General features: G+C 44.1%; 1 protein-coding gene across 1 annotated transcript in view; it reads right to left on the bottom strand.

Annotated features, from left to right (window-relative positions):
- Positions 1-6679: 6679 nt before the first annotated feature.
- Positions 6680-14850, bottom strand: part of SMAD3 (SMAD family member 3) — a 124477-nt gene continuing 116306 nt past the window's right edge. Inside the window, exons 7-9 of the mRNA XM_075346062.1 lie at positions 13329-13466; positions 11881-12025; positions 6680-8579 (exon numbers count right to left, since the gene is read on the bottom strand). Of these exons, the coding sequence (XP_075202177.1) occupies positions 8456-8579; positions 11881-12025; positions 13329-13466 (407 nt within the window). The 3' untranslated portion in view covers positions 6680-8455. The remainder of the gene's footprint in view (positions 8580-11880; positions 12026-13328; positions 13467-14850) is intronic.

The following is a 14850-nucleotide window of genomic DNA, read 5'->3' as shown; positions in this document are numbered from 1 at the left end:
ATCACTGCACACACGCAGGCACTACTGCCCCCATCATCACTGCACACACGCAGGCACTACTGCCCCCATCATCACAGCACACACGCAGGCACTACCGGCCCCATCATCACCGCACACACGCAAGCGCTACCTGAGTGACGTCACAGCACGACTCACTTCAGTTGCTGCGTGGAGCTGACAGAGAGCGGTCATGGTCTATGGCCGCTCTCTGTCAGCTTCCGATGTAGCAGAACTGAAAGCGTCGTGGGACCTAGTGTGGATTACGTCAGACCTGGAGGGGTATTTGGGGATTTTAATAAAGTGGTGAAAGAGGTTTTTTTTCTTTCATATAAAGGATTTTTTGGTGTTTGTGATTATTTACTTTCACTACAGAGTAACCATGGAAGGTGTCTCCGATGCCTGCCATGTTTAACCTAGGCCTTAGTGGTAGCTATGGGCTGTCATTAACTCCTTATTACCCCGATTTCCACCGCACCAGGGCAATTCGGGAAAAGCCGGGTAAAGTCCCGGAACTGTGACATCTAATGGATGCAGCAATTCCGGGCGGCTGCTGGCTGATATTTTTAAATAAGAAAGCCGCGGAGACACCATCACGTGTTTCTCAACCCTGGCAGGAAACTAGCCAGGTCTTTCACCGGGAAGGAACAACCACGGGAAGGGCAGTCTCCAGTCAAGGAGACCACCTATACCAAACATGGTATCCATCCACAGACAGCCGTTTCGGGGTATTTGCCCCTCATCAGTGTGGAGTAGGAATCTGGCTAGTGGGGGCAAATGCCTAGTATAAGACTACTTAAGCAAGCATTGTTGACCTTAGGGAGATCAACATATCCACTGCGGAGACACCATCACGTGTTTCTCAACGCAGTGATTCTAGAGCATTGCCCCCTGGGAAGTATGCAAATAATGCAAATATCCTACTCCACACTGATGAGGGGCAAATACCCCGAAACGGCTGTCTGTGGATGGATACCATGTTTGGTATAGGTGGTCTCCTTGACTGGAGACTGCCCTTCCCGTGGTTGTTCCTTCCCGGTGAAAGACCTGGCTAGTTTCCTGCCAGCGTTGAGAAACACGTGATGGTGTCTCCGCGGCTTTCTTATTTGCATACTTCCCAGGGGGCAATGCTCTAGAATCACTGCGTTGAGAAACACGTGATGGTGTCTCCGCAGTGGATATGTTGATCTCCCTAAGGTCAACATTGCTTGCTTAAGTAGGCTGATATTTTTAGGCTGGGGCGCTCCTTATAATGTGGGGCTCCCCATCCTGAGAATACCAGCTCCTAGCTGTGTGGCTTTATCTTGGCTGGTATCAAGCGTGGGGGCTCGTCTAACTGCAACCAATCATAGGCACTGGTGGGCGAGAGAAGCATTGAATACTAGATGGAATAATGAGCGGCTGGCATTTTCAAAAGCAGGAGAAGCTGGCAGAGCAGTGTGACAGCTGTGCAGTGCCCGTGATCGGTGAGTATAAAGGAGGGAGGGAAAGACTATTTACACAATGTCTGGGCATGCCCAGAAACAAAAACTGAATCCATTGTTGGTTTCGGCATATGCCGGATAACGCAGAATCCAGCGCCCATAGGCTTCAATTATACAACATGCCGTATGGCGTCTGATTCGGCGTGTCCGTTTTTTCGCCGCAGCCAAAAAACGCTGCATGCTGCGTCCTTTCCGGACAATTTTTCGACGGATCTGGTGCATGTCTGATTCAACGCGAGGCAAAAAATGGATGTGTGAAAGTAGCCTAAAGGTGAACTTTTATCAACTTTACAAAATGGCACAGCAGGTTCGACACCCAATCTCCACACCATTCAGTCTCTATGGGGCTACCAGAAAAATGCAATTTTTACAGTAAATTAATGGAGAAAAGGTTAAACAAGCACACTCCATTCTAATGGGGATAAAAGTGCCTGTTCCGATTCCACCGATAACTTATTTTCACAAGGTATCCCCTCACCTCATTCTACTGGCAGCTGCAGGAAGCCCAAATGTTGGATGTAACAGGTTTTCCACAACTGTGACATTGATTGCTTTAGGAACAGGGTTAACAATATTTGGTGGAGAGCTGATTCAACCCCATCAGCTGACTGAAGATGCTTTTTTTTTTTTTCTTCTTTTTTCACCATGCACAGAACCATCCCTTTTGGTAGTAGATGATCCTTATGAGAACCTAGAAATGTAAAATACTAAAGCTCCCTTCAAGGGAATCTGTCAGCAAGATTTCACCACCCCACCCCAAAATTATTTATGTGCATGCAACTTCAAAAGACAAATCGAGCAATAGCTTTACATGGCCAGATCATTCCTCAGTTACTGAGAAATCTGTGTTTGTGTTGATTTTCAAATAGTTCTTCAAGCCTTTGTCACTCCAGCTCTTTCATGCCCACTGCTGCCATGTCTCGATTGACTGACTACTCTTTTGCCTGAAGTCACACAGATATAGAGGCTATCAGTCAAGCAGGAGCTGATGGGTGGAAGAATAGAGCTGGAGTGACAAAAGCCAAAGATCTTCTGCATCATTTGCATATCAATGAAAGTACCGATTTCCCAGTAATTGAGTAGACTGGCCATATAAAGGTATTGTTTGACTTGTTTTTCAAAGAGCTATATCAATATTCTGGGGGAGTGGGTGAAATTCTGCTGACAGATTCTCTTGCTCCAGGTCCTCGAGCACTAGGCACTATTCTAACCAATTACAAAGTTACTTAGGTTGAAAAAAAGGCCTAGGTCCATCTAGTTCAACTTTCCTCCACCAGTTCTACATTTGGTCACTAAAGGCCGCTTTACACGCTGCGATATCGTGACAGATATAGCTAGCGTGGGTACCCGCCCCCATCTGTTGTGCGACACGGGTAAATCGCTGCCCGTGCCGCACAACATCGCCCAGACCCGTCACACTACTTACCTGCCTGGCGACGTCGCTGTGACCGGCGAACCGCCTCCTTTCTAAGGGGGCGGTTCGTTCAGCATCAGAGCGACGCCACAGCTGCGTCACTGAACAGCCGCCCAATAGAAGCGGAGGGGCGGAGATGAGTGGGACGTAACATCCCGCCCTCCAACTTCCTTCCGCATAGCGGCCGGGAGGCAGGTAAGGAGAGCTTCCTCATTCCTGCAATGTCACACGGAGCGATGTGTGCTGCCGCAGGAACGAGGAACAACTTTGTTACTGCTGCAGTAACGATATTTGAGAATGGACCCCAATGTCACCGATGAGCGATTTTGCACGTTTTTGTGACGATGCAAAATCGCTCATAGGTGTCACACGCAACGGCATCGCTAATGCGGCCGGATGTGCGTCACCAATTCCGTGACCCCGACGACTTCACATTAGCGATGTCGTAGCGTGTAAAGCGGCCTTTAGTCATTTATAACCAACAATGTTGTGTGTATGGAGGAAATTATCCAGCCCTTTTTCATAAGCTGTTATAGTATCTGCCATTACTACCTCTTGTGGTAGGGCATGCCACAGTCTCACTGCTCTAACTGTAAAGAACCCTTTCCTATTTAGCTGTCGGAATCGCTTTTCTTCCACTCGCAGTGTATGCCCCTGGTCCTTAGTATTGTCTTTGGAAGAAATAAGTCATATGCCAGTCCTTTATATTGACCACACATGTATTTATACATATAAATGAGATCTCCTCTGAGATGTCTTTTTTCTAAGCTAAACATATCTAACTTTTTCAACCTGTCATCATATGGGAGGCCTCCATTCCTTGTAGTAGTCTAGTTAGCCGCCTTTGAACTGAGTAACTTCTGAATGTCCTTTTTAAAATGTGCAGCCCAAAAACTGGATCCCATATTCCAGATGTGATTTATAGAGGGGTAACAATAAGTTAGGATCACGGGATCTAATCTCTCTTTTTATACACCCTCATCACAAGGGACAAATCACTGCTGGAAGAGTAACTGGTTAAGTGAATACTGGTTCTGTTACTCCCCTGTTCTGGATAAGGCTGTTTAAGTCGATGTTAAACAACTCTTATTCTTTCTAATTTTCTTTCTTTTGATGGTTTTTGTGGTAGACCTTCTTTGTGTTACTCATTCATTGAAAAGAGACTTATGTGATCACGACTCTCTTTAGCATCCAACAAACCTCACTTGTAATTTACCCTTTAGTTCTTCATATTTAATTTTTTCCATGTTCTACTTCCAAGTAATAAAAGTGTTGAATTCAGACCTGGTAAATACACATGCCAAGAGAAGACTGAGGCACTGCAAGCTGGAAGCTGTCTTCATCATCAGCAAATGTTCTTGTTTCCAGTGACATCATAAAATGAGTAACACTTTAAAATAAAACAAGACCCTAAATTGAGATTCCGATTGTGGAAAGTCTTGGGATCCTTCCCCACTAAGGATTATCAGACCTTGATGGCTCAGAGTGGTGGGGTGTGGGGGAGGCGCTCTCATAAATAATGTGTGCTGATCTCTGTGGATTTACTAATGAAATACACAGTGGTGATATCATTCTTTCCAATAGCTCATTTTTGGAGTAATAGATAACAGATTCAATTTATGGAGTTATAATTGGCAAGAATTTCCCATATTATGAGGCTTTTTTTTTTTTTTATAAATACTGCCCAACACACTTCATAGACATATTTTTTAAAGAGATATTCACTACTATGCCTGTCTTAGTATCTTGCCCAGCTGAAATTGCACTATCCTGAAAATAAACCCCAACATAGATTAAACAATTTTGGGGGAAATGTAGCATAATTAACTAGGTCAACATATAAATGATGTCTTTCATGTGGCTGAGACATCACATCTCACGTAAGTTTGGTCAGCTTAGAATGTAGCTTGCAGAATGACCTCATTTAATAGAGAATTTGCACTAGATTAGGAAAACTCACTTAAGGCCGCTTTACACGCTGCGACATCGATCAAGCGATCTCGTTGGGGGTCACGGAATTTGTGACATATTCGGTCGCGTTAGCGATGTCTTTGCGTGTGTTACCTATGAGTGATTTTGAATCGTTGCAAAAACAGTCAAAATCGCTCATCGGTGACATGCCCCCATATTCTCGAATATCGCTGTTGCTGCTCCTGCGGCAGCACACATCGCTATATGTGACGCCGCAGGAACGAGGAACCTCACCTTACCTGCGGAAGGAAGGAGGTGGGCGGGATGTTACGTCCCGCTCATCTCCGCCCCTCAGCTTCTATTGGGCGGCGGTTCGGTGACGCTGCGGTGATGCTGAACGAACCGCCCCCTTAGAAAGGAGGCGGTTCGCCGGTAACAGCGACGTCGCTACGCAGGTAAGTAGTGTGACGGGTCCACGCAATGTTGTGCGCCACGGGCAGAGATTTGCCCATGTCGCACAACCGATGGGGGCGGGTACGCACGCTAGCGATATCGGTTACGATATCGCAGCGTGTAAAGCGGCCTTTGGGCTCCATTTAAGACCATCCAGTATGGGGCTCAACACATGTGTAGTATAAGAACCTATTGGTTTTAGAGAGTGGGAAACAAAAACGTATACTGTACGGTAGTTTATTACTTGAGGTCTCTGTTTGGAATATTGCTGTATCTTAGGTGTCCTTTTGATAACTTATGTCAAGTCAATGGGGTTATGGATTTGTCACGTATGCACAAAGATTTTTCCTGATAAAAGCTTAATGTGCAAAATCTGATATACTAAACATGCAACGACATCGCTAACGAGATGTCGTTGGGGGTCACGGAATTCGTGACGCACATCCGGCCTCGTTAGCAACGTCGTGTGTGAAACGCACGAACGACAGTTAACGATCAAAATTACTCACCTGATCGTTGATACGTCGTTCTAATTCCAAATATCGTTGCTGTTGCAGGACGCAGGTAGTTCGTCGTTCCTGCAGCAGCACACAGCTATGTGTGACACCGCAGGAACGAGGAACAACATCGTACCTGCGGCCGCCGGCAATGAGGAAGGAAGGAGGTGGGCGGGATGTTCCGGCTGCTCATCTCCGCCCCTATTGGGCAGCCACTTAGTGACGCCGAACGAACCTCCCCCTTAAAAGGACAGATTGTTCGGCGGCCATAGCGACGTTGGTGAAGAGGTAATTGTGGGTGATGCTGCCGTAGCAATATTGTTTGCTACGGCAGCGATTACCCCGTGACGCGCTACCGACGTGGGCGGATGCCATCGCTAGCGATGTTGCAGCGTGTAAAGCCCGTTTTAGGGCTCTTTCAGATGTTTGTGTAAATCAGTCCAAGCACAGGCTGCAATGCACAGATGACTCGTGGGACCACAGCCAAAGTGTCAAAGCTTCATGTATGTCTGAGCCCGTGACGCTCAGGTGGGAGAGACCATTTGTGATTTGACAGATTTGCCCGTACATCTGAAGCAGTCCTAATTGCAAGAGATCACTACATTCGACCTAGTGATGAGCAAGCACTACCATGCTCGGGTACTAGGGAACTATTAACAAGCACTTGGTACACAAGTTGAACCCGTCTGCGCGTCCAAGTATAATGGAACTCAAGCATTTTTCTGGAAAGTGTTTTGGGGAAAAATGCTCAAGTTCCCCATTGACTTCCATTATACTCAGTACAGGAGTTGAGTCCATGCAACTGCTTTTTTACGAGACCAGAGCATGGTAGTGCTCACTTATCACTACTTGGACCCCATCAGGACATTCATACACAGTTCTGCATTCATTCTCTGCACATCTTGTGACTATTACAGCTATACTGGAATATATATATAAAGGGTTTATTTACATTCACAATCAGAACTTTACACAAGCAGTGAAAGTGTGGGGGAGGTTAAAATTAATTAACTTGTTCTGTGTAATACCACTAATATATTGATAATTTCCCTTATTTGCTGCCATGATTGGTTGAGGCGATAAACCTTAGCTAATCAAAACCAGAAATGTATTTTGTTGACATATATGATGGGTTTTGCTACAACATAATTCGGAAGTATATAAGCAACACAAATAGAACGCAAAGTAACGAAAAGTCAGAAAAAGAGGCAGAAATATCATACAAATAAAAGACCCAAATAAAAAAAGAAAAAAGGAACTGGTAGGAGTTTCTTGTACAAAACACAATGTCTTGCAAGTTGTAGGCAACCCTGTTCTTTCATGCTACAAATAGAGCATCAAATCCCACAAATATGCTACAAATATATGGGATGTCAGCCCCAACCTCAACTACACTATGGTGGAGTTTATGGAACTCGAAGCAGGTCGTTCCAAATGGGTTTTGGAGAAGGATACATGGGAAGACATATCTCTGCAGCGCCATGGAGGATGCATGCGTGCTCCATACCAGAAGCTATGGGGTGCAAAAAATTCATTTAGTCTTGTACAAGCTGAGAACAATAAAATTCAGAAGGAGATGTTGACCTGAAACCTCAGGATCCATAAGTAATAAAGACCAACTTATAGAAAGAGGGCTCTGAGCTTACCACAAACCCTTTACAGATTGCGGCTTGTAGGACAGGCTCGGGCCTGCACACATAGGTGGAACACGTGCTCTTTACTGAGAGAGAGAAAAAATGAGCCTCTGGACATGTACCAGATACTTGTGCAGGTAAGGAAACCAGCCTGACATAGGAGATTGGAAATAGCTTGGAAAGTGCTATCCAGATGAGCTGGAATGGTTTGCACTCAGTTGTGCCCTGCGTGGTAAGATCAGATCCGTCCCACCACAAGTTGGGTTTATCAGTGAGATGTACCTGTAGACCAGCAAGCGTCACACTCCGGTGCTGACACAAGGTCATACATGTGAGCACGTCAAACAGATATGTACTCCTCCAGTTATCATTCCTTTAAAAGTTCTTGGGACATTTACCAGTCTGACTCACTTTCCAACCCAGGACGCGACTACAAGCCTCAATGCAAGTAATCTGCCGCGGTCCAATCTGTAAACCTGTCCCACGTTTAGGATATAAATCTGTTCCAACAAAATGAACAGAATTACCTTATCCTATAATGCATGAAAACAAGAAGAAAACGGAACAAACGTTGTGAAGGTGACAGGTCACCCCCGCAGCACAAATCCATGGGAAATGGTGGTACTTTAAAGGCACGGTCACACCTAATGGAAGGGAAAAGACCTAACACTGGAGAAGTTCTGTTAGATATTTGTAGTAAAAAACTGTACCCTGTATCACAAAAACATGTGCTTAGTCTTTACACTGAGGTTCAGTGATTTTCCCAATCATAACTATATGTCAAAAGTCTGTAGAAGTTTTGTATTGCAGTCTTCTCCGTATAGATGATGTCACTGGGTGCCCCGCAGGATTGGCAGGGTAAACCAGCCGAGTGTTTCTTTTCCAAAGTAATGCTGGGAGCCGGTAACAAACCAGCTGCAAGAGGGAAAGGGTTCCAGATGAATGAAAAGTCAAGAAACAGTTCCACATTGGTTTGCCTTTGTGCTGCCGAGCTCCCGCTCCGTGTGGACTGTGCAGTTCTGTTATTTTCCAGGTCTTTGAGTTCTGTGACCCGGACACGCTGCTCTATGAGACGCTAGAGCATCGAATGCTTGGAGAACCCATCTGGGTGAGAACCTTATCCAACCACTGTAAGGGGCCGTTCAGGTGGAGCTCGATCCAACAGGGGGTGCTGGTCACAGTCTGGCGCCTGCAGAGACAGAAATACACAGGAGTAATTCTAGAAGTCACAACATCTGAATGAAGAAGAAAAGCCATTTGCTTAGACATATCATGGCGAGCTGTCAGGCAGGCAGTTAAATGAACGTACAGTGTTTGCTGCATTTTTGTGGCTTTTTTGTAGTCAAAAACACTGACTAGATACTACTTTAAAGTCTCAAGTAAACTATGAATAAGTCTACATGTGCAGCTTTCTGGCAGTTTTGTAGGGTTTCATTTTACTAATGAAGGCAACTATATTTTATATAAATTTGTGCCTATGGGTCCTATATAGTCTTTATATCAGGTAGCAAACCCTGTGCAGTTTTTCATTTTAGGTTGCATTGGGTGGCACAGTGGCTCAGTGGTTAGCAGTGCAGTCTTTGCAGCGCTGGGGTCCTGGGATCAAAGCCCACCAAAGACAACATCTGCAAGGAGCTTGTATGCTCTCCCTAGGTTTGTGTGGGTTTCCTCCCACACTCCAGAGACATACTGATTGGGGCTCACAATCTAAATTCCCTATGTGAAGCACTATATAATTAATGATGCTATGTAAGTGAATAAATATTATTATAAAAAGGCAAAAAAAATGGGTTAAACCTGTCACCAGATTTGGCCCCTATAAGCTGCAGCCACCACCAGTGAGCTCTATATACAGCATATTAGAATGTTGTATATAAGAGCCCAGGCCGCGCTTTATAACATAAAAAACACTTCTATCACCTAGGGAGAGTGGTCCAGGCCGATGGATGTCGCTACTCTCCGGTCTGACATCTTCTTCTATCCTGCCCAGTGTGGATGACGCGATCTAAGTCTTCCACACTGGTGGGCATTGCAATCTTGTGCAAGCGCACTGTGATCTTCTCTGCTGAGGGCAGATCAATGTACTATTGTGCGCATGCGCGAGTCTTCAACCTTTCCTCGCGCCTGCACATTACAATACTTTGATCTGCCCTGCTGAGGGTAGATCAAAGTACACCTACGCAAGACTGCAAAGCAAGCCTGGGCTGGATAGGAGGATAGCAATCGCACCAGAAAGGAGGTGCCGGAATAGAGAGCAGCGACACCCATCGGACCGGACTACCTCCCAAGGGGAGTATTATATCAGTAGTTTTTATGTTATACACAGCAGCCTGGGCTCTTATATACAGCATTCTAAAATCCTGTATATAAGGGCTTACTTGTGGTGGCTGCAGCTTATAGTCGCCAAATCTGGTGACCGGTTCCCTTTAAAGTGAACCTACTAATAATGCAGCAAGAAGAAAAAACAAAAACAATTGAAAGGCATTAGTCAATAATCCCTCCTTTATCTCAGCAGACAGTTTACTAATGCAACGTCCATTTTCCAAAAGACCTCTGATAAAGGTCTGGAATCTGATTGGTTACTAAAGCCATATAGTGACATCCATATAGCTAAGGGTACTTTCACACTTGCGTTCAGCGCAGTCCGTCACTATGGAGAATAGCGCAGTCCGTTAACGCACTGCGCTATTCTCCATAGAATTGTATGGATGACGCACTGTAACGCAAGTGTCAGCGTTGGATCCGCTGGACGACGCAGCGTCGTTATATTGACGCTGCGTCGGGCGGAAGGAACGCAGCATGTAACGTTTTTTTTTTGAGCAGAGCAATCCGTAAGATTTCACTGCGCATGCCTTTTTTTTTTTTTTTTAAATCACAAACTTTAATTTGTCTCTCGGTGGCCGAACGTTCAGGTGAGCGCCCGGCCGCCGGCATGTGAGAGCTCTCAGCTGAGCGCCCGGCTGTTGGCATGTGAGAGCGCTCAGCTGAGCGCCCGGCCGCCGGCATGTGAGAGTGCTCAGCTGAGCCCGGCTGCTGGCAGTAAAACTGTAAAGTAGAAAAATAAAAAAGCTTTCCGTTGTTTTGTACGATCCGTTGCATCCGTTGTGCCATTATATGCAACGCATCCGTTGCATCAGTCACACAAGACAATGCAACGTATACCGTTCAACGCAAGTGTGAAACGATCCTAATTCACAAAGCATCTGAATTTCTATGCATGCAGTGATTGACACGTTTTCGTGGCATTATATTTAGCAGCGGCTTTTATATTGTCTGTAATAGGAGACTGGCTATATACGCTGTGTTTTGGTTGTTGCTTTGCTTTTTTGCAGCCTTTTTTAGCATCTGTGGTTTTTCCTATTTTTTTTTTAAACAAAAATCTGAATGCTTTAGTTATGGAGGTTTTTTTTTTTTCCTGGTGGTTTTCCCCTTATGCTTCTCTACAGAACTTCAATAACATCTTATACACAACCAAACCAATGTCATCAAAAAGAGACCCCCTTTTAAAAATTCTTAAAATAAAAAATAAAAAATCATGGCGTTTGTTACTTGCTAATTACATCAACTTTGCATTCAGCGGCTAGTTCTGAAATTAGACAAGTCATCTGCACAGAGGTCTGGAGGCATGGTAATGAAGAGGTTAATAAAGGAAGAACTTAAGTGAAATGTGAGCAAGAAACCTCAGGATCTGTAATGAGGCTGCCAAACAGAGGCACATCTGGGTTCCATTAGTTCCTCTGGCTCGGGGCCAGGACTGAAACTGGCTGTCAAGTGTGGAAGATGAGACTTAACCCACTCCTCACCAGGCACTGTGAAATCACTCGGCTGGTTTTGCCACATCAGATCACAAGCCATCCTGGCAGTAAAGAGTTAAGTACATAAATGGTCACTGAACATCTGGAACCCAGCAGGCATCGCTAGGATCTGCTCTTACTGTCTGCTGCTCCCACAATAGCAGAATGTTACACTCTGGCAGTCAGTGTGCGTTACACCCTCCGTATAATGACATTTGTCACACTGGTGTCACCTCCCCGGACATGGAGGCTGAACGCTGCACAGCCACAACTAAATCCATTTCGGAGATCCCAGAAATAGAATGCAGTCCCCTCTAATCAGTCACAGAAACCCTGATTACTATATACAGTATAACACAAAAGTGAGCACACCCCTAAGTGAAAATAGCCAAATTGTGCCCAAAGTGCCAATATTTTGTGTGGCCTCCATTATTTTCATATGGAGCTCACTAGAGCTGGATCCTCTTCCGTCCTCCATGACATCATCATGGAGCTGGTGGATGTTAGAGACATTACGCTCCTCCACCTTTTGTTTGAGGATGCCCCAACGGATGCTCCATAGGGTTTAGATCTGGAGACCTGTCCCATGAAAAGATAGAATAAAATGTGAGGGGTGTACTCATTTTTGTGATACCGTATATGTACAGCGTGTATAGATCGGCACAGAAAGAACCACCGCTAGTCTCTTTCACCAACCTGTACTCGGCTCCCCAGCCTTTGACGAAGCTCATTCGTATAGTACACATCCGGGTCAGCTGATACACCGCTTCAAAGCCTTGGTTCACCGACTGGGCTAGTAAAGCAGCAAACTCCTGGTTATTAAAAATCTTCAGATTGCACCCTGGGACAAAGAAGAACAGATTTCTGTTATTTTTACTTCTGCGAATGTCATATTCTAAATGCAGCCATGGCTCTTACTAGGATGCCATTACTAGGAATGTTGGATCCTATACAACAAGAAATCCTAACAACATCTAATGTGCCCAAAAACGTTCTTTATCCAGACATATGACAATATAATATCCCTTTGACAATCTTTTTGGCTGGTAAATCTTCGCCTCAACTGAACTAAAAAGAGAAGTCAATGACAGACATATGTAACTATATAAAGATACAATTGTACAAACTGGGGGTGTCCAGTGGTTAGAGCCCACCAGTGCCACTAAAAGTAATCCCATAATAAAGTATGAGTGTGAAGACCAAATAATACCAACATTAAGGAAACCTATGAAATACTTTGATTTTAATTTAATTAAATGTATTGATAGCAATAACATTAGATTTCATGTAACGGAGAAAGATATTTTTAGTCCACAGATAAAAGTTAAAGGGCTTTTCCACTACTTTGCCATATATGATTCATCTGTAGGCTAGGTCATCAATATCAGTCAGCAACCAGCACCACCATCCATCAGTAGCCGGGTGTAAACCGCATGGAACAGCGCCATACATTGTATAGTGGCCACTCTTTGATACTGCAGATCTGCTCTAATTGAAGTGAATAGGAGCAGAGATGTAATCCCCTGAGTGGCCACTAAACAGTGTTCTCGCTCCATACACTGTATACACCCAGTTGCTGGTGGAGCTGATTACAGCTGATGGTGGGGGCACCTGGTGTTGTGCCTAAGGACAGATCCTCAATACAAAAATGATGGAAAACTCCATGAATCTGTGCATCGGATGTAAAAATAGGCAAAATTCTAATGAATTTGCATAAGGGCTCATGCGCACATAACTGCTGAATAATCTGCAGCAATTTGACAGCACATGTGCGCTTCAAATCACTGCAGAAACACTGCGTAATGAATGCAGCATTTTTGTAGAAAAAAGTCGATTTCATGCGCTCTGGCTGCTGCCTCCACCATAGAGTGGAAGCTGCATCCAGAACGCACAAATTAATTGACAGCAAGCTTTTATGAACGCACGGATATGGGTCAAAATTTTAGCACCCAAATTGCTGCGTTCATAAAAGCATCGTGTGCACGTATCATGCACAATCTACATAGATGATGCAGGACGCATGCATTTACGCTGCAGTGCAATACGCAGCCTAAATGTATGCAATTACGCAACGTGCGCACACAGCCTTACACTAGTTGCTGGGCTGGAAAGGATTTTCATGTAAGACGTAATAGCCATATTACCTGGTGGTATCTTGCATACAGTAGCGGGGTGCCAGCCATAGCGCTGATTACAATTTGGAGATTGTACAAATATTGCACTGTCACTTAGGCACTCAGCAAATACTTCACCTCCGATGTAGTAGAGACGTACTCCTCTACCTGAAAGAGAAATAAAAAAACAAAAACCAAAACAAAGGTCACAACTGACACATCGTCAATAGATCAGTATTACAGGGATCTGCCAGAAAGCTTTTGCTATGCAATCTGAGAAACCTACACATGACCACATGTAAGATGAAACAATCTTCATTTTTATATAATTAAAAAAATTGTACATAATTAGTTACAGTTCATGTTAAAAAAATATATCTTTATTCAAAAATCATTTAAAATTCCATTGTTCCTTTTTAATAAAAAAAACACATCATAGCAGTAAGACACTGCTATGATGCGTTTTTTATAAATAAGGAACAATGGAATTTTAAATGATTTTTGAATAAAGATATATTTTTTAATATCAACCGGAACTGGATGCTGGATACTTTTCTTCTCTGAACACATACATACACGTATACATATTGTAGACTGTGAGCCCTCGCGGGCAGGGGCCTCTCTCCTTCTGTACCTGTCTGTGTCTTGTATTGTTTATGATTATTGTACTTGTCCCTATTATGTATGCCCCTTTCACATGTAAAGCGCCATTGAATAGATGGCGCTATAATAAATAATAATAAAAAATATATATATACACGCACACACGCACACAATAAAATGGGAAGTAGTAATGGAAGTAAGGAACTATATATGAATGTAACACTACATGAGTAAGGCAATAGAAACTGATTTATACTTCGGCACAGGTTTTGCATTATGTGCTGGTTATGATCAATATTTTGTGACTACCGTTATTTCTCTGGTCTTCAGGTTAGCTGCCATTTCTTGTAGGTTGTATGTAATCTAAGAGCAGAATGATGTAGGGACAGAAAGCTCATGTGTCACTTGCTGGTCTACATGCTATCACATTTTACTCTACTGCAGATCTAATAGTTCTCTAATTGCTGAGCTCTGTATACCCCACCCACACCACAGATTAGCAGCTTTCTACTAATGCATACTGTGCACAGATAGCTGTGAATCCGAGCTGGGGAGTGGCTACAAAGAATAGCTGACTAGAAGGCATGACAAATTTAGTCCAGTAATTACACTGATTTTTTTTTAAACAGCAACACACAACTTAGCAAGTGACACAGCGCTGTAATCCGTGTCTCAGACCCCACAAGATTCTGCTCTCAGATTACATATGTGAGGTTGCACCCCGCAACCTGGGGGTTTCACTCGCTTGCAGCGGTGCTAGGTAGCTTAGACCACACAGGTATCACCGTCTCTTATAAAACACAGCAGTTTATTTATTAGACTCAACATAAACTGCTAAACAAAATGTAACAAAAGGAAAATATAACATCCACGTACCATGGGCTTCCAGTCCATTAAATGTCCATAGTGGAGTCTCCACACTCTGGCTCCTGTCAGGCAACACCACTCA

This window comes from Anomaloglossus baeobatrachus, chromosome 4 (genome assembly GCF_048569485.1).
Source record: "Anomaloglossus baeobatrachus isolate aAnoBae1 chromosome 4, aAnoBae1.hap1, whole genome shotgun sequence".
In the NCBI taxonomy this organism is placed as follows: Eukaryota; Metazoa; Chordata; class Amphibia; order Anura; family Aromobatidae; genus Anomaloglossus; species Anomaloglossus baeobatrachus.
The sequence above is the reverse complement of the archived record's forward strand: the minus strand, read 5'-3'. Positions and strand labels throughout refer to the sequence as shown.